The sequence below is a fragment of the Anser anser genome, assembly GCF_964211835.1.
Source record: "Anser anser genome assembly, chromosome: 4".
NCBI lineage: Eukaryota > Metazoa > Chordata > Aves > Anseriformes > Anatidae > Anser > Anser anser.
Genome location: NC_139724.1, coordinates 54,919,967 through 54,941,497, shown reverse-complemented (window position 1 = coordinate 54,941,497; position 21,531 = coordinate 54,919,967). Strand labels below are relative to the sequence as shown.

Genomic DNA, 21,531 nt, shown 5'->3' with positions numbered 1-21,531 from the left:
TCCGTAGAGCACCTGATATGCAACCCATCTGGAAATCACAGAATCATAAATTTAGGCTTTCCTTCTTCCTACTCCATTCCAAATAGTTTTGACGTATCTTTAAAAATCAGGTTTTCAAGAAGCATATTTGTATGACTGTATATATGCATACATCTATACATGTGTATGTACATGTAGAATATTAAATAGTTCAGTTGGAAGGGACATACAAAGATCCAGTCCAGCTGCCTGACCACTGGCAAATGATTGGCTGTTTTGCTGTAATTAACTCAAAAAGATGTTTTGAACTTTTCTAATAGGAATTACATGCAATTGTGAGAAAGTTTGGACAACATGTGATGAACTGTTATACTTGACTTCCTGCCTTAGATGTCTAAGTGTCTGCCTAAGCATCTGTATTAATGGCTTTACTGTAATTATTTATGTAGTTACAGTTCAGTTTAAGGTAGAGAGACAAAGAAGTACTGGATCATCATTAATACTTCTAAGTAGTTAGGACAGGTAACTAAAGTACTCTGTGTTGCCCTACTGCTGGAAATGATCAATTTTACAAGCACTGCAGTAACAGTGTACCATGCGAGACCCAGGAAAATAGGGTCACTGAAGCCATTTCATTGTGTTATGGAATAAACAGGAGGGCTTGCCTGGCTCGTTGGTTACTGACTGCAGTCAGCTGATGTGCAGAAGCTTCCAGCTAAGGCAGGTGTGCTAGCTGGGTTATTTGTGGTGAGATAAGTACATCATGAGCATGACTGCTTAGGGTTATATCCAGAAGCAGAGTAGGCAGACAATTTCAGGGTATTCTTTTATTAAGGGCAGCATTTTTCAACTACAGCTGATGCAGATGAGGAAGCTACTGCCTCCTTTTGCTGACCACCAGCCAATCTCACCCTATCCTATAGTGGAATATTAGCAGTCCATGTAATCTGCTTTTGGAAATTATGTGTAAAAAAGCATGCCAAAATGGTTCAGATAAAAACACTAATGACATATGTACATTATTTACATAAAATTGGACCATTTTAGTATACCAGAGTTAAGGAGTCACTGCATGTGCATCTGCACAGAGGGCACGATCTCTATAGGAGATTGTGCACAAGTGGAAGAATAATTGGGTCAGTGTTCCTAAAGTACTTAGTGAAGGATACTGAACAACAGATTTTTCACCTCAACCCTGCAGTCACTCACAGTTCATCAAAAGGCAGATAAGGTTAATTGTTCTGGACCTCTGAAAATGGAACAATGCCAAACCCTATGGCATTATGAGAATTATCAAGTTCTCTTTAAACTTTCTAATAGAATATTCAGCATTTTGAAAAAGTAGGGAACTAAATTAAACTTACTTGTGTCATTGAAACAAGTTTTACAACATCTTTGATCCAGTGTCATTTGTATTATATTTTAACTTTATTGTTTCTAGTCAGTTAATGTACTGGACATAGTAGAACAAGTGAACTATTAACCTAGAAAATAAGTGAAACAAGTGAGGTAGGTTTAATACTTACTCTGATGATCAGTTTTTTTTTGGTGATCATTCGTGGAACATAAGGATGCTACACGCTGTTTGGAATAAGCGTTCAAATCACATAATCTAAAGTGTGTTTTTAATGCAGGTCATGGGATAACAGCAGTAAAGGAAAAAGCAGGAACTACCCTGGGAATTCATAATGCAAGTTCAGCATCTTCAGAAGCAGCAGAGCATCCTGCAGCTGAAACATCAATTATACGTAAGTTCAAGTTCACTGAAATCTTTGACACTCGTTGACACTGCCAGATTAATACAATTCAGAAATTTTAATATTTTGATCACAGGATCCAGTTTACTGTGATTTTTGACTCATAGGGGTGAAAGAAAACTGTAGCTTGGTCTTTTTTTGTTGTTGCTAGAAGCAGAGGATTCTCTGAACCAAAGCTCTTCTGAGAATATTCCTTCTTCTCCTTCATCTGGATCCCGTGGGATGCTGTCAGCTATTACTAATGCTGTACAGAACACAGTGAGTCATTTTAGCAGACCTCTCTCCTGTAGGTATTTTTGATCATTTTTAGGTGTAACTTCACGGCAGGTGACATTTAACAAGTGGAGTTTGTTGGGTTGTAGGTCTTTGTAAAAACAGTTCTGTTCTAAGTCTGTTTCAGGTTTCTTTCACTGAAATTGAAGTCATTAGCCAATGAAAATTCTTCTTCAGTGTAGCTGAAAAATTTTGAGTGAGGAATAATTCTAGTAAGAAGACACAGGAAAAACAACTGCATTTCTATAGACACTTCCAGAGTTATCACATGTCAAAATTTTAGAAATCAGTTAGATAAGGGCAGTCTCATCCTGTTCACGATAGACTTTGTCTCCATATTTTTCTTACCTAGACTTTGTCTCCATATTTTTCTTACCTAAAACATGTTTCCACAGACTAGCTGCCACATAAATAAAAAGCTGCCATAAAATAAAAGTGGTATTGCTCTTAAAATTTTCATAGGCAACAGGTGTTACATTTCTTCTCATGTGAGTCTTTCAATTAACTGCAAATATTTGTATGGTTGATTTTTTTCATTTTGAAAATGTATTCAGAACAAAGTAGCATAATTTTATGAGCATATAAATCCTAATGTTAGCTTTAGCAGAGAAAATCTAGGGAGCTGAATGTTCAAAGATGGCATCAGCAAAAGTAATACTCTTTACAGTTCATATTGGCATAAGCTAGAAAGGAAATAACCACATTTCATTATTTTATACAGGGGAAAAGTGTATTATCTGGAGGCTTAGATGCTTTGGAATTTATTGGAAAGACAACCATGAATGTCCTTGCAGAAAGTGATCCTGGATTTAAGAGAACAAAAACACTGATGGCAAGAACAGTTTCTCTCTCTCAGGTTGGATTTATTTTAATACAGCTCTGTCAGTGCTGTTTCAGATTCTTTTTGCAGAATTTCGCATGCCTCAGGGAGAGGCTTTATTTATTGCAGTAGATATTGGCTAGGCTTACAAAAATAAATATTGTGCTTTGTATTTCCTACAGTTTCTTTTTATTCACAGAACCACAAAAGATGATGTAAAATCATCCTTTCTGCTTAATTATGTGAGGAATAGCTGATTTTGATGAGGTAATATATGTGGTAATAAATTATTATACTCTGGAGAAACAATCAAATTGTTAGTGGTTTTGTAACAGCTGTAGATAGGTGTCCTCCGGCACAAACATCCCTATACTAATTTCCCTGGAAATGAGTAATACTGGAATATGACGTGTGTTTCATTAGGAGTTAAAGCTGGGAAAAGTTATATCTTATGTCCTTTTAAACTAAATATACCCTTAGAGAGGAGTCAAGTCATGACTTGTATCTTTAAACATTCAGAGATATGGTGATAATAGAACAGACATGTAAGTGCTGCCAGTACAAAATTATTTTAGTTCTCCAGGCACTGAGAGGAGGGAGGTTGTGGAAATCAATATACATGGGGGAAGAAAAAAAAAAAACACCTTTAATTTTACTGCACTTACCACCCAGTAGAAAGTAGTAAGGGATCTCTCCTTTGATGAGATATTTCATCTTTAGTATCAGTCCTTGTAAATTGATACAGACTATTGCTGTTGTGGTAGGCCAAAAGCAAATAACTCTTGTACAGAATGTTATCGTAATTACACATATTACATGTGTCTGTTGCAGCAGCACTCTATTTTAAACAGTCACCGTTAATAAAGTGGAAATGCACGCAGGCATAGCACACTACAATCTCAGTATCACAGCTGAAGTCTGCACCGCAGTGTGGTTCTGAGTGTGTGTGTCCAATTCGGTAACGTTAGCCGTTGTACTAAGGCTTAAGCTTGTAGAGCATGTTTCATGGAGGGCACCCCAAAGCACTTCACAGGGTAATAGCATTAGACCTGCAGTAATGAAAGTGGCTCCTGCTTTTTATAGAGACTGAAAAACTTGATCTATCTGGGAAAATTAATCCAGATTGTAGGATTCATGAATTTAAACACAGGGCTGTTTATACAGGCATATTTGATGCCATATATGAAATGCTGTCTGTATGTAAAACAATGAGATTTTGTTGTTGACTTAACCGGGGCATGTATTTGACTTCTTTTTATAGTTTCAACGTTTAAAATGATTTTAAACACATCAAAATTAAAGAGACAAGTGGGATTGTCAAATTACTCAAAATCAAATTTAAACAATGCTTAAAATAAGCCTGATACAATGTAGGGTAGGTCTTTCAGAAGCGATAAAAAATCAACATTATAAATGATCAAGTTCCAGTGCCCTAGCCATGCCCAATGCCTTGTAATATGTTGCTTTGCTGTACCTGTAGTGACTAAATTGGGTTTGGGCTTTGAAATGGCCTGTAAGCAGTCTGAGCCATCCTGCTGACTATACACACAGTCAGGCACATAGGGTTAAAATGAGCCTCTGACAATACCTACCTAACAGTATGTGTGAATCCACCCATAAAATTGGATGCAGAAAGTTGTATAAATCAGTTCTCATGGGTCTCATAACATAGTGCTTCCTTTTAGGTGATTTGTACATAAAACTTTATGTGTGATTTGAAGGTGGAGACTTCGAAAAATGTGTCATCGTAAGAGTTATGTAACAAATGAATAACTGAAGACAATATCATAGAAATTTTGAATGATGGAACAGTGTAAGTGGTGTGAGTTTACCTGTATTCAGAGGCTTATATGTGATTTAAAATGCGATTGAGGTGAATTTACCACCTTTACAGTGGCATATTCATACAAGTGGCCAGGCTTTCCTGGAAATTCTGCTGTATAAGAAAATCACTCCAAAATATCCCCAAGTATATGAAGTATAGTTCTGCCTCACTCTTGGAAAAGACATACCTAATTAGTCAGATCTCTTTTGTCAGTCCTGCTGTCACATCAAACTGATTTCAGTATCTACTAAAAATATTTTATGTACGTAGGAAATATTTATGTAGGTGCATTACTTATGCAGGTAGGTAGGTAGGTCCTGAAAATAATATTCTTCCCATTTTGTGGTCTGTGAAATGGATTGCATGAGTCTTTAATGCTGTATATGAAATAGTCCTTTTTATTTTTCTTCCACTGCAATTGGTGGCTAGATTTATGAGATGGTATTCATAGCTGATATTACTTCTGAACACATAAGCAAGATTGTTTGTTTATTGTTTAAAAAAAAAAAAAAGTTAGTGATTACCATTGGGAAAAACATGCTCAGAATACTACTTAAATATTTTATTAGAGAAGTTTATCAAAAAAAAAGTTAGGTATTTCAGCTCTAGAATTTCAGCTCTGTAGGTGTGATATAGTCCCAAATTTTATTACTATTTTCTAAACAAGCAGAAGCGGAAGGTAATAAAATGTCATACCTGCAGCACCACCAATAAAACAACAGGAATGATGTATATTTTTGCAGCTGTTACGAGAAGCTAAAGAAAAAGAGAAACAGAGACGGGCCCAGCAAGTTACAGTTGAAAGGACAGCACATTATGGAATGCTTTTTGATGAGTTCCAGGGTTTGTCTCATCTTGAAGCTCTGGAAATCTTGTCTAATGAAAGTGAAACCCAGGTACAGTATGCAGACTGGATAAGTCACAATGGCTGGTAAAAAAAAAAATAAATTGTTCTTTACATTAATTTTGCTATGAAGTTGCATGTGCAAATGAACAGTAAGTTTTCCATCAGCTTCAGAGAAAGCTGGATGGGTCCCAGGGGCAAGTCTGTGGCTTCAGGAAATTCATCTCAATACACCTAGAATTTAACTCAAAGATTAGCTCAAAAGAAACAGCTTTGCAACTGAAAGTTATTTTTGTTAAGATCATGCATAGTGTGTATCTTTCAGCTTGTAACACTGTGCAGATATCTTTTCAGAGTTTGCAAGGAGGTTCAAGTCTTTTGGTTTTGTATCAGGCACTGATACTTATTATACTCAGGAATTTCACACCTACTACACTTGGAAACCAGTGAATTAAAATTAATTCCAGATTAATTATTCAAATCCTGTCTTCTTTTTTGTTGGTTTCTAAACTTACAGAAGACTACCCCAGGAATAATTCCATTACTGGAAGTATACAAATGCTTTATGTCTCTCCAAAGAACATGCTAAAGCTACTGACACCTATATGATACATATATTTTTTAATTTCAGCTGTTGAATTGCTGACACTGCTTCTAGATCAGTAGAACACTGACAGTATGTTACTAGAACTTTTGTAAATTTGCATCAGTGGTTTTTTACTGAAACATTTTTCTGAATAAATTTCTTAAAATACATTTTATTTCAGTTTATTTTAGTAATTAGCACTTCTTACCCTCTGGGTTATTTTTAATAAAAAATAACCAACTTAATTTTTTAAGGTTTTATTTGCTCACACAAATAATAGGGGCTCCCTTTAATAGCAGATAGGTAGATACTCTCCATGTTGTTTTGTTTTTTTTCTTTTACTGTGAAGTACTGCACGGTAAGACTTGTGCAAGTTGTAACCTTGAGGTTTCTGATGTGCTGCATGTTATGTCCTAGATAACCCCTAGATTACTGGTTGACAGTCCTACTTTCTCAGCTATCTAGAAGATAAAAACGCATAGGACTGAATGCAACTGTCTGGGTCAATAAGTCCAATTACCTGATATATATTCCAAAAGGCTCAAAGAATATATTCAAATTACACAGTACACACCATACCACGCACACTCATACCACATACTCTCAGTACTTATAAGCTTGGGACCATAATAACAGCCTAAAAGCTACACTCTGATGGGCCCACAGGAATGCAACAGAAACTGAAGGCATTGCTGATGTCCTTGGTCCTTCTAATAGCAGGGATTTAAAATATATATATATTTTTAAACTTTTATTTTAAAAAATCACAGTTATCATATGAATTGGGCAAATCATGAATGGGAAATCATATGACTGGGCAGTTATCATATGAAATGGACACAAAAACCCTAGGTAGTCTGTCATATCTTGAGTTGGGTCTCCCACCTTTATTTTGTATTTACCCTGAGCATATGAACTGGACATGCCAAGGAGGAACACAAGAGAAGCATTTTGTGTCTCGCCAGTCTCTCACTGGGTCAGTCTGCACTTCGGTGAAGCAAGGTAAAAAAATAAACACCTTGAAACAAGCCTAAAGTAAAATTTTATAACAAGGAGAGAGAAGACATTTCTTTTGGCTTCCATAGGTAGAGAGTGGGATCGTGAGACTAACGCAACATAACTGTAGTGCAAACAGTGATTCAAATAAGCTGTTTCCATCCCTCTTGGGCATGCCACCCTATTACATATGCAGGGACTTGCAGATAATCTGCAACTCGCAGTTAGCTGAAAAGATGTCTTGATACATTCTTCAGAACATGTAGATCAGTGCTCCATCAATAAATTTTGGTGGGATTCCGAAGGAGGAAAATCAGGCTCTCATGAATGTTAAGCTAAGTGTGAGTTGTGTCTGTGCTCTTCTTGCATGCTGTCTTCATCCAAACAACCCCAACTGTTTATTACAGTTTGCAGTTAAACCACTGATATATAATTCAAAATAAACATTCTTGGAGAAGGTAGAGACCCGATGATCTTACAAAGGCTGGTGTGACTTTTGCGATACTTAATCAAATGTTAATGAGAACTAAAGACAAGTCTACGTAATTTGGAAATGGAATTAGTGGAAGTTTCCATTTCTTAGCCTGTTTTGGTATCAGGCTCAAAATTAGCAATTTAACAAAGTCTCTGCTTCATTTTTGACTGCTCTATGTCCCTTCTTTTACAGATTCAGTCATATTTGGAAACGCTTGATGGAGAGCAGTTGGAGACTGTGAAAAATGATTTAATTGCTATAAAAGAGATTTTCATTCCAAAGGAATCAGATGATGAAGTCGTGCAGGCACAGAAAGGTAATCAGAAATACAGAGACTTAACTATATGGACAATTGTTACTTCTGTATATAGTAATTTAAAAAATTAAAATCCAAACTGTAATTTCTGTTATCTTAACATTCTTTATAAGAAAATCACTCAAATGATTACACTGGAAGTTCTGTAACTTGAAAGAATGCTTAACTCTGGATTTATATTGTAATTGAAGTATGAGATAAAGAAAATACAAGATAAAGAGATGTTACGCTATTTTGCTATATCATCAGTGAAAACAAAACAAAAAGGGAAAATAACTTTCTGGATGATTGAGGTTTTGCTACAGAGTCTGTTTCTAAAGTTGTGTAATTGGAAAGTTTAGGAGTATTTAACAATGCTTTTCTATTTAGCAATTTCATCCTAACTTTGCACCTTCCCTTGGTAGATAGGGAAAGGATTAGAGTGTAATTAAGGGACTTGAAAAATCTGAACTCTTTGAACAAAAGGCACTTTGAAACATAGTGGCAGTGCTGCCTTCTAGGTGTTGCTTGGCAAGATGTTGCATATGGAGTGTTAGAAAGAAGTTAAAATAGCAGAACATGCCTTAACTATCACAGTGCTCAACATTAAAGAGGGTGGGACCAGTGTGGTAGTCCATAAAATAGCTCACAAAATACATGGATCCTCTAGTTAGCAGGAAAATGGGTGTCTTAAACCGATTAGGACTTTTGGCATTCCCCTGAATGGACTCGGGTCAGGAAAAGTTACCATAATTTATACCTCCAGGCCTGTGAGATCCATGCCAAACCTCTTCTAGCAAATAAAAAGAATCCCCTTGGCTGAACACTGTCTCAAGCCATTAAACATTGTATTCGGAACCTTACTTTGAAAGATCTTTCTTCGCATCCTTTTGATCTTCTCAGGAGTGCTTTGCCTATATTCTGCAAGATGCTGAGGTACGATTTCTCTAACCTTCAGAAAAGTTAGAGAAATTGCATTAACATCCACATATTCCAACTGGAAAGTATTTCCTCATCAGACTGTGTTCTTTCAAGCAGTGCTTGCTCAGTATGGCTGATGTCTCTCACAGGTAGCTTATTGCTTCTCAGGGGAACGAATAGCAAGTGTTCAGTGTAAAGTCTTAGTATGGTAGAGTTTTGTGCTGTGTTTTCCCTTGTTACTCTTTAAAACTCCACTTCCTTCTGCGGGTTTGTGAGAAATAAGTGGAGAAAGTGTTTTACCTGCTAAAGATTGAGGATTCATGAGATGTGTGTTGTACCTTACTTTATATGGGAAATAGTTTCTTTCTTTGAAACCAGCCTCCATAAAAAGCTCTGCTTCTTGCACAAAGTGATGTTTCCTCTCGTAGTTAGAAGTTCTGTTTTTTTCAGTGAAGCACAGCTGCTGAACACTCTCCTTGAAAATTAACTGGCCTTCTAAATGTGCTGGAATCAAGACAATGAGCACCTTAAAAAAAAGGGACAAAGTCAGAGTTTGCTGCAGGTTTTCCCCTGCAAAAGTAAGTCAGTCAACAGTGAAACATATCCTCCTCTCTGTGACAACAGAAATAATAACCACACACAAGATCTCTCTGCATTACAGTTAAATGGGTGTTACTTCAGGCTGCAATTCAAAATGACTCACATCCTTTAGTGCAGTCAAACTCAAGATTTATTAGTACTTGAACTACAGATAAATTTCACATATTAATACTAAGTTGGATAAGTTTTAGTTCCACTAGAGGACACAAAAATAATAGAAAAGTGAATCGCCTTTCAAAGTAGCTTTCTGTTAGGATGGAGTTGACAGAATGTGGTCAGACTACTAAGTGGGGACTTGTGGCATTTCTTCAGCCTCTCCCATAACCTGTAGTACATGCAACACTGCATGTACTGTAGAGAGAGTGCTCTTAACACCATATAGTGCTTTGACACGTCTCCGCTAGGCAGTGTCCTAGTCCAAAAATATGTTGTCGTCATTAAGATCTGTCAGAGTGAGTGAAGGCTTCTTAGGAGCTTCATAAAACCTCCTGAGTCACGGAAAACAGACCTTTTCCTAAATTGTTAATGCACAGGATCTTAAGTGTTTTTAGTAAGAGGAGCAGATGAATAAAACCTCGTAAAACTTAAAGACTTCCAACAATAGGCCCTTACATGACAGCAGTCTGCCACTTTCAGATAAAAACAATACCCAGCACGTTTACATATAATGCTGCATGGGATTTGCATGTCTGCTTCCTCTGATGGAGCACAGTTTTATTAAAGTGTTTCATATTTCATTCGGACTTTGGTTTGCCAGCCTTTACATAATTCGGGTTATGTTCCAGCGACACTCTATTGACTGCACTTAGTGTTCTGGTCGTATTTTACAATTAAGTTTAGCTTTTTGGAGTGCGTCAATGTGTATCCTTCTGGGAGCACACTTGATCTTTTAATTTACACTAAGAAAATGAGTTTAATGTTAGGAGAAATTTTAAATATCATTTGGCATCCAGCACTGATGAAAGACAGTACAGTTTAACAACAGGTTGGCTGATCAGGGTTAAGTGCAGCTCATGTCTTGTTCTAAAGAGAAGGCTTCATTCTGGTTTATGTTCTTAGCCCAGGCTAACTAAGGTCCTGTTAATCACATTCATAAGTTTTATACTTACAAAGTCAAGCCAGCAAGCCATATGTTCTTTTAATGGCTTATTTTTATTACAGGAGTGTATAATTTCACTTCAGCTGGCTCATCTTGCAAGAGGTAGTAGGCTATGTTAAAACCTATGGAAGAATTTTGAGTTTTAATCCTGGTTGCTAACTAGTTTATAGCTATAATGAACCTTCCTTCCATAGGATTTTAATTTTTGCTTCTTAGGTTGATAAAACGTGCATGGTTTTTTCCCTTTGTATGATGAAGCCAACCCCTTACAGAAGCCAGAGATTATCTAATGGTGTTTGAAGATGTTAAATCCTATCTATCCACTGAACAATATTTACAAACAGGTTAATCACCACCTATTGTCTAATTTGGTGCCAGTTTCTTTTGATCAAGGTCATGTTATTTATGTGGTGACGTGTCAATGCTGTGTATATTCAGCAGAATAAGAGACTAGCTGAGAGGAAAACCAATACTTTACATTCAAATATTTGAAAAGGGTGGCTGCTTGTTTTACGTAAACTCTCAGGTTCCATTCTTACCTTAGACTCCCAGGATGTCATTCAGAGGTGTTAGCGCTGCTTTCCGTTTCTACAGTAAACGCTTTCAGTTCTACACAAGGAGAAATTACTGCAGTGGTCTTTGGAGGACTGCTTTGGGAAAGGTTTGGGGCTAGGCTTTGTTTTTGACAACTTTGAAACTGGGGTTGGAGGTTTTTGTGTCTCTTTTCTAGGCTCAGTCATATAGGTGGAAAATCAGTATGAACAGAAAGGGAAAGTCTGTTTTCTGATGCAAGTAGGAGAAAGCCAAATGCATAGCCTTCTCTCTGGTGTTTTTTTCTTGCTTTGATTGTGCAATTCTTTCATGTAATTTTCACTGCAGCTTCTTTTCCTTTCAGTTGATTATGAAATATTGAGAGGCAGATACCAGAAAAAAAGTAGCTTTGCCTACATTTTAAAATCCATTAACATCAAAGGTTTTGTGTGCAAGCATGTGAGGTTAAGGGAGAAAGTAACCGAACTGAGCTCTGAATTGAATATGCCATTTATCAACAATTTTGCTAACACTGCAGTGATCCAATGAACTGCCTAACAGTTTCCAGTGTGCTGCAGTTTAAAAAACAATTTGGCATTGTCTTAAGAACAAGCAAATTCGGTGTGTTCAAGACACAAAGTGAGAACAAAGCAAGACATGAAATTCATTTTTGAAGACTTTTATCGGGCTCAGTGTGGAGACTTTAACCTTTTAGCATCAGCAAGCTAAAAAAAAAAAAAACAAACAGATTTTGCGTATTCCATCAGGAAATGTTAATGAAAATTCCAAACTCATTCAGTGCAGATGAACAGAACAACCAAATTAGCAACTTTTAGGAGCTTAGAGCATGTTAGAATATGGCATCTGCAGGTAGTCAAAGGGATGTATATAATGAAGGTGAAGTTCAAATACTAGTGGTATTTACCTTGACCTTGTGTAATAAAAGTGCAGATTTAAGGCCCGTTACTCCAAACAGAACAGAAAACATTCTTTGTTTAAGCAAAGTTCAATCTTCAAATCAAAAGAATATACACTTCTTAGATGTGGTTTGCAGACAGAACAGTAGAGAACGTGTTTTCCAGTGTGTTTCCTCTGAAACTGTATTAGGATCTGGCCCTGCTGCAGTTTTTATTCTTTGTCATGAAAGAAGAGGGTAGTATCTCTTCCTTGGTTATTTAGTAGGTCATCTATTTTTGTCAGATAACTAGGGATCATGCAACTTCTCTTCTTACCTTCTTGTCTCAGTGAAACTTAGTGGAGTTTAGAATGAAGTGGAAAGAATGGTCAAAGTGTCGAGCTAGGACATCTAGTTGTATAGTTATCTATATTGCTTTTACTCTTCTTTTCTTTGAGCATATATCTCCCCCTCTTTTACATCACCGTCACTGGTTTTCAAGTGCTGGAGTGCTTAGGGAAGCTATTTGACTAGATGTGTTTGATTGTGTAGAATATTATAGCTCTAACACCCTGACAAAAAACGTTGTGTTTTCTCTTGCAACAGACATGGGAGAAGAGTTTGTGAGCATGCTTACTGAGCTGCTATTTGAATTACACGTGGCTGCTACTCCTGACAAACTCAACAAGGTTAGTGCCTGTTCTGGTCTGACACAGAGCTGTAGCTAGCTCAGATCAGACAGTTCAGAAAACAAAGTACAGGAGGGTGGGACTAAAAGGGTAAATATAGAAAAGTTTTCATAGAACAGCTGAAATTAGGAAGGCAATGCGGTTGCAGTGCCTAGCTCCCACACTTGGCCATATTAGAAAGTCTTGGACCAGGGGTGTCTCAGCAGAACACAGCTCAGCAGATCTGGTCTTACGTGTTAAGAACAGTGACAACATTCATGTTCGGAATTATTTTTTCTTGTGCTTCATGTTTCTGAGGGACTTCTCCAGATCTTTTCAGCCAGAAGGGAGGTGTTGAATTTATCTCATCTAGCTTTAATCACCTAAAAGTTAGATGGCAAAAACTAATTACATTGCTAGTCACATTTTTACTATCAGGCACCCTTAAAGGTGATTAACCTGCTGATCTTTGGCTCAGATGAATATTAATCTCCCTAGCGTAGATAGACTACAGATAACCAGATCAGGCTTAGGTTTTAACGTGTTTCAATTCAACTTTACATTAAAAAAGAGAAATAATAAATTTCCTACTAACCGTAACCATTGTCTCTGAAGTTGTACACAAAGGTTTTTCCACTTTAATCTATTTTCATGCCTGGGAAGGCAGGTGAGAATACAGTAATTTTTCTAATTAGTTTTCCTTTAAGTGTTCAGGACAACTCTCTTACCTCTCCAATATTTTTTGCTTTTCTGTATATCACCCTTTTAATTTTTAATTTGGGAAATTTATTTCCATGTAAATTACTTTGAGTGCTACCTCATAAAGCTGAAATCTTTGTAACTTTGGTATTAACACCAACTTGGTATATTAGTTGAGGAACGCCATACCTGGACAGGATTTATCCCTGGCTGATCTATCTTTATGCAGTCAGAAATACTTCTCCCTACAGTTTCTTTAATATACACTTAACTAAATGCCACCCAGAGGCATGATATATTTAAAACTTCTGAATGAAAAAAAGCAAGTAATTAAATGTACTATTAATTAACATTTTGGAATATCATTTTATATTCCTCATTTGAACTGTACTTTGGGGTTGGGTTCTGTGTTTGGCAGGCTAGGAAGAAAGCTCATGAGTGGCTGGAAGAAGCCAGTTTTTCCACATCAGTAGAAATAGAAGAGAAGCTAAATGAAAAACCTGGAGAACCTGATGAAGAAAAGACTGAAAAAGGAGAAGATAAAATTGACAATGATAAAACAGAAGTAAATAAGAACAAAACTGTGGAGGTAAAATACCTTTTGGAGGATAAGTTTAATTAAGCAAATTCTCATACATTGTTAGATAATATTACTTCTTTATCTTCGTGTGTTGGTATTATGTGTCGTACTTATTTGTTAAACTCATGGAAGTATTGAGAAAAATTAATATAAAACTACTCAATGTTGACCCAATAGGAAATTAACTTACATAAATATTTTTACTGTTGGTCTTTTCCCATGAGTAAATATCAAAATATCAGGACCTCTGCTTATCCCTTTTTTTCCCGTCTATGTTTTCGTAAGTACACATGTTTATACACAACATACAGTGAACTGAGGGATTCTGTGGTGCAATACCTATAGGACTTCAAAGGTCATATGTCAATATTCCTTAGCATCTCTTTCTCCCAGTGACAATACATGGAAAAATATCTGCAACCTTATTTAAACTCTTGAATAGTTCGACTCACAAACAGACAAAACAAATATTTGTTAGGCAATTAACAAGTACTAATTCTCCTTATGAAAGATAGCACTGAAGGCTAAATGTATTTTGTCCATTTAGACAACCCCTCCTGTTGATATGGTTAGTTGTTATTGAATATTTTATGTGAAGTTATAGCAATATTACATGTGGTTTGGATCTTTGTCAAGTTTTTCTGAATTAATTTTAATTACCTGCCATGTTTCCTTACACGAAAAAAAGTCCAAATAAGGCAATGGAGTTACATTGTATATATTAAAGATTTTTATGTGATTGCAAATTTCCAACTGGCACCAGCTTGTGAAAGTTGTGTTGCCAGAGTGCTAGGTAGAGTTTTTTATCATAGCTGATAAAAAACACTTTTTTTATTGGGAGACTTATCCACTTCTAATCTGGAAATTCATCTGAGGAATGACTCAATGCTTTTGGCTCCATATGGAAGCAATTATGACTTACTCTACAGTTAAGGGATCTTTGTATTTGTTAGGAATAGTCTTAAAAGCTCTATTTTCAAAAATCTGAGGGTCCGACAAAGCTCCCATCCAAATAAATAGTAGATTTTTTTCTTATTAATTTTCCAGGATCAGCATAACATCTGTGTTTTATCAGTGGGTATTTCATTTTCCAGTATTGTTTGTGAGGATGACTTTATGGTGCATGCAGTCCATATTTCCATTTGGGGGCGGTACGGGGAGTATTCTGTTTTACAAATTAGTTAATATATATATATGTATGTTTATGTGTGTTGTTAATATTGATGATATTGTTCCCTGTTATTAATTTCATTTAAGGAAATCTACATGCTGTCCATTGAAAGTCTGGCTGAGGTAACCGCTCGCTGTATTGAACAGCTTCATAAACTAGCAGAATTAATTCTACATGGGCAGGAAGTAGAAAAAACAGCTCAAGATCAAGCAAAAGTACTGACAAAGTGAGTGTTATATATTTCATATATGAACATTTGACATTTGCTTGAAACTCGTGAAGTTCTGTTGAGCTTTTGGCACTTGAAGTCATGGTAAGTTCATGAATTAACAAACAACGTTGGCTTTAGGGTCCTGGTGCTATATTTTCTCATGTAATCAAGTCAGGTAGGCTACCTATAATTTTTCGACGTGGCTAGCATGTTTACAAAAACCTGTTTTGACCTGTTCGAATGCTGAAAGTTGTTGCTGTCCCAGCAAGTGAATGTATATGCTCATGTGGGATGTGTTGCCTGTCACCTCTGGAACATATATTGTATTAGCATATACAGAATTTGCCTTTAGAGTGCATAAAGCAGCCTTATTATCTGCCAGTAGAGTTTCGTTGTCTGGTTCTTATCTGCCAAAAATAAACAAAAATCAGTCTGTGGTTCTAAACAGTAAGACCACTCTTGTCAGTAAGTTTGTAGTAATACACAACATAACATACATAAATTTAAGAAGCCAGTTTACCCAGTGAGACTCAGAATGCAGATCTAAAGCTCTCTGTAGTAATCAATTTTACTGGTTTCAGTGGGTTTTGCTTACCTCATAAAGATTTCACCATAAGATGTTGTAATAAGTTGAGTCCAAAGTAAGTAAAGCATGTAAGCAAATGTTTATCTTTAAGAATGGCCATAACCCTAGCAAAGTCCATGGAAACACTTCAGTCTGAAACAAAGTACTCAAAAAAGTGTTTTGCAGAATTAGAGCAAAAGTATGATGCACTTTGCAGGATGAGGTTCAATGCGATGCACTTGTGAATATTTAGTAAAACAGTGAAAGATCTAGAAATAGGACTAGATCTCCTTGTTCTCTTGTGCTGTAACCACAAGGATACTTCCTCTTTTGGTACAGAATAGATGTTTTCTGTGCTCAGATAAGAAACTTCTCACTATTCACTTTTAAGTTTGATTTTTTTTTCCAACAGCATTTCTAGGAACTGTGTTGCTGCAATCAGAAAACCAATAATTAAACTAAAGGTTTAGAATTAAAAAAAATAATGTCATATCAAAAAAAAATACTAGTGCTTGAGCCAACATGACATTGTTTTGTCGCTGTAGTCAGGACTGGATTTTTCCATGGGGGAATATAAAACTTATACCATGAGTAAAATTTATCCTGAGATATTTTTAATATTACTAGAAGCCAAATTGCCTTAAGAATATTGTTGGCTTCCAAGATGAAGTTGATGCCTGGCTTTTTATCCACTACCAGGACAAGGATGTAATTTTGTATTTGTCTCTCTTTTTTTAAACCAGTGTTACAAGTGCCATGTGCAATGAAGTTTCATCTTTATCAAAGAAGTTTTCTGATTCTTTAACAGCAGCTGGGGTAAGATAACAACATTTTCTGTACCATTTGGGTTTTTATTAACATAGTTCACTTCTTAAAACAGAAATTATTATCTAAATCCTGTGGCTTTACATGAGGTACCAGCAAAGAGGGCACTACTTTCTTCAGATCAAGAACACAAGAGCATTCTCACAGCAGATTCCCTGTTGTAGAGAAAGTCTATGAGCCTTGATAGACTGCAGTATGTCCCCAGCCTTTTAAAATCTGCCGTTCTAGAGACTATTCTCCCGTTTTTCCTCATCACCTCTCAGCATTCGTTTACTCTCACTTAAAGGGCCCCACATTTGAAGTCCCACTACTTGATGACATTTTATTCTACTTAGCCTATCCCTTTTGAATGCATCTGTGAAAAAGTCATTAGTGGATAATACTTCCAGCACCTTAAGATGGTTTCATGAGCTGTCTTCTTAGCCTTTGCTAAATCTCCTGTCCCAGGGCCATTGTGTTTGAAAAGGTTTAAGAGATTAGAAAATCTCTTTGGTCTTCCATCTTAAAAAACACTGTTTTATATCCCAAGATAGGCCATTTGGGAACATCCACTTATCTGTGAACATCTTTGCCAGAAATGTAATTTATTTCCCATTCCTGTTCCCTTTCCTTTTACTAGCCTGAGGACATTAATCTGAAGACAAATGGGGAGACACTGTGTAGGTGAGCAGTGAAGGCCTTTTCAGGGCCTGTAGTGCAGAAAGAGTTTCAAAAATGACTGACATCTGAATATTCTGGCAGGATCCAGAGGCAAAAAAATGTGCTGTTGCTGAAATTATTCATAAATGTCAGAAAAGAGTTCTGGCTCTCCTGATTACTCCAGTAGAGGGTGAATGTACATCAAAGGAAATTTCTTCAGTTCTCCCATGAGCTCTTCTAGCACATCTCTGAAGATTTTTTTTAAGAGTTATTTGTAGAGAAGATGGCTTATTGGATTGCTTTTATTCTGAATAATTTACATTTCTTCACATTACTCTGGAAGAATCTGCTTATTTTGCAACTTGGGATTGTGTTTTAGCATATTTTTGTGTGACACTTGCAGTAAATACATGCACAGACACAAAAGTAAATTGCACATGAAATATTAAGCTGGCACAACTCAGGAAAATGAAAACTAAAGCTTTCATAAGCATTGCACTAGGTTTTGGTCTTATAAACTCTGTACTCAGATTGTAGGACCAGACTGCTCTTGTGAAAATTTGTGTGGGCACAGTAGAAATTGAGCATAAATACACTTCTCACTGCCAACATCCTCTCTAGAAGAAAGTTTGAGTTGGGCTGTCTGGTGGTTTTTTATGTGCTGTCCTATCCCTGTTAGCTTCTGGAAGATGTGGGACTTCTGCTCATCATGATCAGGCAGGTTAGCAAGGAGCACTAATCACACACGAGTCTTCACAAATCTGCTTCTTCCTGCATGTCCCAGTGGTTCAGTTTTCTCCTTAAGCTGCCAGCAGCATTTGGTTTCACAAACATATTCCAGTATCTTGCGAAGTGTATTACTCGTGCGAAACAGAAATAGTGTAGAACAGAAGAGAGCGTTTTTTTAAACACATTGCTGCCCCTATTAGCTATATCTGTATAATTCAGATGTTAGTTACAGTGCTGGCTCTGCCCATAGTCTATAACGTTGGCAGTGTTTCTAAGAGTGAGCAGTAATGCAGAAGTAAGAAATAACAGCTTTGCTCGCTATGCAAGATTTCTTTCAAACTTAAACTTACTGATGTATACAGTCCGTAGTATTTGATACTGCTCTCTGTCTGTTTCTGGACTTTATTGACAATGAACAGAACATTCTGTAATGGATTTTCTAGTAACTGTCAGGAAAATTGCACTTCTTTTTTTCTAACCATCTTCCTTTTGTTCTGCCATCTCTGAGCTAAGATTTGGATGTATCGTGTTTCTTTAAATCTGTGATGTGAAAGCCACAAGGTTCTAAGGGGACATCCTTCAGTTACATTAATGGGTATTGTATTCCCTTTGTTCTAAAGAAGTCCACCATTCAGTATTAGAAGAAAGCAACTCTTGCTGGAGGTTAATATCGTTCTAAAAATCACAATACAAAGAATAGTGAGAAGAAAAAAAAAAACTTCTGCCATTTTAAAAAGCAGAAGAGTTGATGAATCTGTTTTCTAGGGCTTTGATTTCTGTAGCCTCTAGTAATATCACTACCCATTGTACCCATCTTTATTCCTGTCTGGTGGTTGAGAAAAATGCTGTGCTTGCTGAGCTAGTCGCACACAGATTCACTGGTCAGCCTGTGTTGTCTAGCTCAACATACACTGCCTCCAGTTGAAGATCTGTTTCATGTGTTTTTCCTTCTGAAGGGGAACTAATCGGGGCCTTTTACATCTGCCTTTTCCTGAAACTTCTAAGAACATCGTTATCTTTCCAATGTGTATTTCTCCTTACTTCCTTGGAAGTCAGCCAGGGGTTAAAAAACTTTGAGGGGGATGAAAAGGGCACTGGCAGACAGATGGGCAGACAGTGTAATCACATCAATTTCATATCCGTAAGAAACCAAGGCATTTGAAACTCCATGGTACATGAATTAATGAAAAAGTAAAACCCTGGGTCTGCCTTAGTTCATTGTACTCAGTGGTAGAAATACATGGGGTCTACTGAAGTGTGCATGAAATGTAGACGCAGTTATAAGGAATACTGTGATAAACAGTCTGAATAAGAATCAAGGTGAAACAAGGCCTGTCTAGAATTCATAAAACCACTGCTCAGATGCCAATATATTTCTGTTAAATGTCTCTCTTGTCCTGGCATTTCATTCTTTTTTCTGGTTTACAGAGCAGTATGAAGGCAGAAGTTCTCAACCCCCTCATCAACAGCGTGCTGTTAGAGGTAAGCCTTCACCTTTTCCACATTAGGAAATACCGTAGGAAGATGATTTTGAAATGAAATGGCCACATTTATGTCTGAAGAAAGAACTGTATAAAAAGTAATGGCAATATCATTCTAGCTGTTCAGTGCCAGCTCATAAACGTCTTGTTTTTTTGTGTTCAGCCTCTCCCACAAACACTGTAGCAGTGATACTGCATTTACAGAGGATTCTTACCAACTGTGACTGAAATGAGACTGGCCAGTTCTTAAGTGCTGCGGCTGCATGGGTCAGAGCACAACAGGCAATTAGTGATGTGCTGCTTAGCCCTTTTTTAACCTATGCACAAGTTGCCTGGGCTAAGTCTATTCTTACTGTTCTGTTACCTATTTCAAATCCTACAAGTATTTCTTACTCACAGATAGTTTCAGCCTATGTTTTCCTTTAAAGTTTGGGTTGCAGGAATGCTACGATGTTTCCTGTCCACAGGCATTTAGATTTCAACAAAGATTCACAGTCTAGCTGCTGGCTTGGTCAGCACATGGACAACCATGCATCGACATCAAAATGTTCATGAGTGATTTCTTCTATTAAACATCACATCTATTTTTCATCAGAAAAGCACAGTAAGCAAAATGTGCCTCAGTTTTACTGAGGAGAGAAGAGGTCAAGAGGAAGTAATATGTTCATAAAGTACTACACGTACTAAATGTGTACTATCTGCAGCATTAATTCTTTTAACTCAGCTGATGAGATCACATCTTTAAACAGACATACACATACAGCAGTGACTACAAATTGTCATTCTGTATCTAGCAGCCATGATCCCTTAAAAATGAAGAAAAGGTTACTTTAAAATAAGCATTTTTTTCAGTAGATTAACAGTAGCTTTAAGGAAAATAATGGAAAATTGAATAGAGCTGTAGTAAAGATTGCTATACAGTTCCTTTTGTTATGGGGTAAATTTGCTATTGCAGCTGACACATCTTTGTATGGAATTGCAATATCTGGGAATGTCCAGAATTGTGGAATAAGCTGTTTTGTAATTCTTAAACCTCATGATTTGTAAACAAATATGTACAGCCGAGGTTCACGGAGCATTAGAAATTCCGTAAATAGTACAATGTTTTTAAACTCTTATCATAATTCAAACTGTTAATTTCAGTGACACTTCCTCCTACACCAGATTCAAAATTAGTTCTGTTGATGGGAAGACTAGCTGATTTGTATTACAAGAGTCAAACCTACTTCTGAACACAGTGGCATTTTATTCTACTCACATTACAAACAAAACTCTCCAGGAGTCCAAACTGAGGGGAAATCAGATTTTTATATAGGCCATGCTTATTCTCTGTAAACTCTTTGAATGCATTTTGTTATCTACAGATTGTAAAATCTTGTGTGAATACATATGCTAATATAACATGGTGCAGATCTAAAAAAGGCACTGTTTGTTGAAAAAGTACAATGCAATTCCTGAAACGCATGACAGCTATACTGATAAACCATGTGTTTTCTCTCCCCATTAGGGTTGCAACAGTACTACTTATATTCAGGATGCTTTCCAGCTACTGCTTCCAGTTCTGCAAATTTCACATATCAAGACCAGTTGTCTGAAAGCACAAGAGTGACAGTTTCGCAGCAGTTGTGACCACTGGGCTTAACAGAAACCACAGACCTAATCCCTTTAATGTATGCAGATAGAAGAGATGGTATGAAAGACGTCTGGCCACTCAGAGTCCTGACACTAAACGCGGTTTTGCACATACAATATTGAGCAACTTTTTAGTACTCTTTCAGACTTTTTGACTGTAGAAGTATTTAGAAAAGTAATTTCTTTTCCGTTAGAGTATATCCTTTGCATTAATTTAAACTGAATCAATAGTTTATTGATGTTAGTATTGACATAAATAGTTTCTAAATATTTACCCTTTCAGCTGTAGACAGGGTGAAGCAAATTAGAATGTAAGGCTTTTTTTAAACATTTCAGCCCAAATGACCATTTTTATTCTTTGCTTCCTAACTGCCAGTTAAAAATGTAAATTTCAAAAGTTGGTTTCAGTATTTAATTTTAGCCAACAAGAACAAA

The 21,531-nt window shown here is 36.6% G+C and overlaps 1 protein-coding gene across 3 annotated transcripts in view; it reads left to right on the top strand.

Moving 5' to 3' along the window:
* Positions 1-21,531, top strand: part of FAM114A1 (family with sequence similarity 114 member A1) — a 34,709-nt gene extending 13,178 nt beyond the window's left edge. For all 3 annotated transcript variants that reach the window (XM_083836262.1, XM_083836263.1, XM_083836264.1), the window contains exons 4-14: positions 1,614-1,727; positions 1,888-1,994; positions 2,731-2,865; positions 5,398-5,550; positions 7,748-7,871; positions 12,503-12,585; positions 13,682-13,852; positions 15,101-15,240; positions 16,534-16,606; positions 19,412-19,465; positions 20,972-21,531. In XM_083836262.1, coding sequence (XP_083692388.1) covers positions 1,614-1,727; positions 1,888-1,994; positions 2,731-2,865; positions 5,398-5,550; positions 7,748-7,871; positions 12,503-12,585; positions 13,682-13,852; positions 15,101-15,240; positions 16,534-16,606; positions 19,412-19,465; positions 20,972-21,073 — 1,256 coding nt within the window. In that variant the 3' untranslated portion in view covers positions 21,074-21,531. The remainder of the gene's footprint in view (positions 1-1,613; positions 1,728-1,887; positions 1,995-2,730; positions 2,866-5,397; positions 5,551-7,747; positions 7,872-12,502; positions 12,586-13,681; positions 13,853-15,100; positions 15,241-16,533; positions 16,607-19,411; positions 19,466-20,971) is intronic.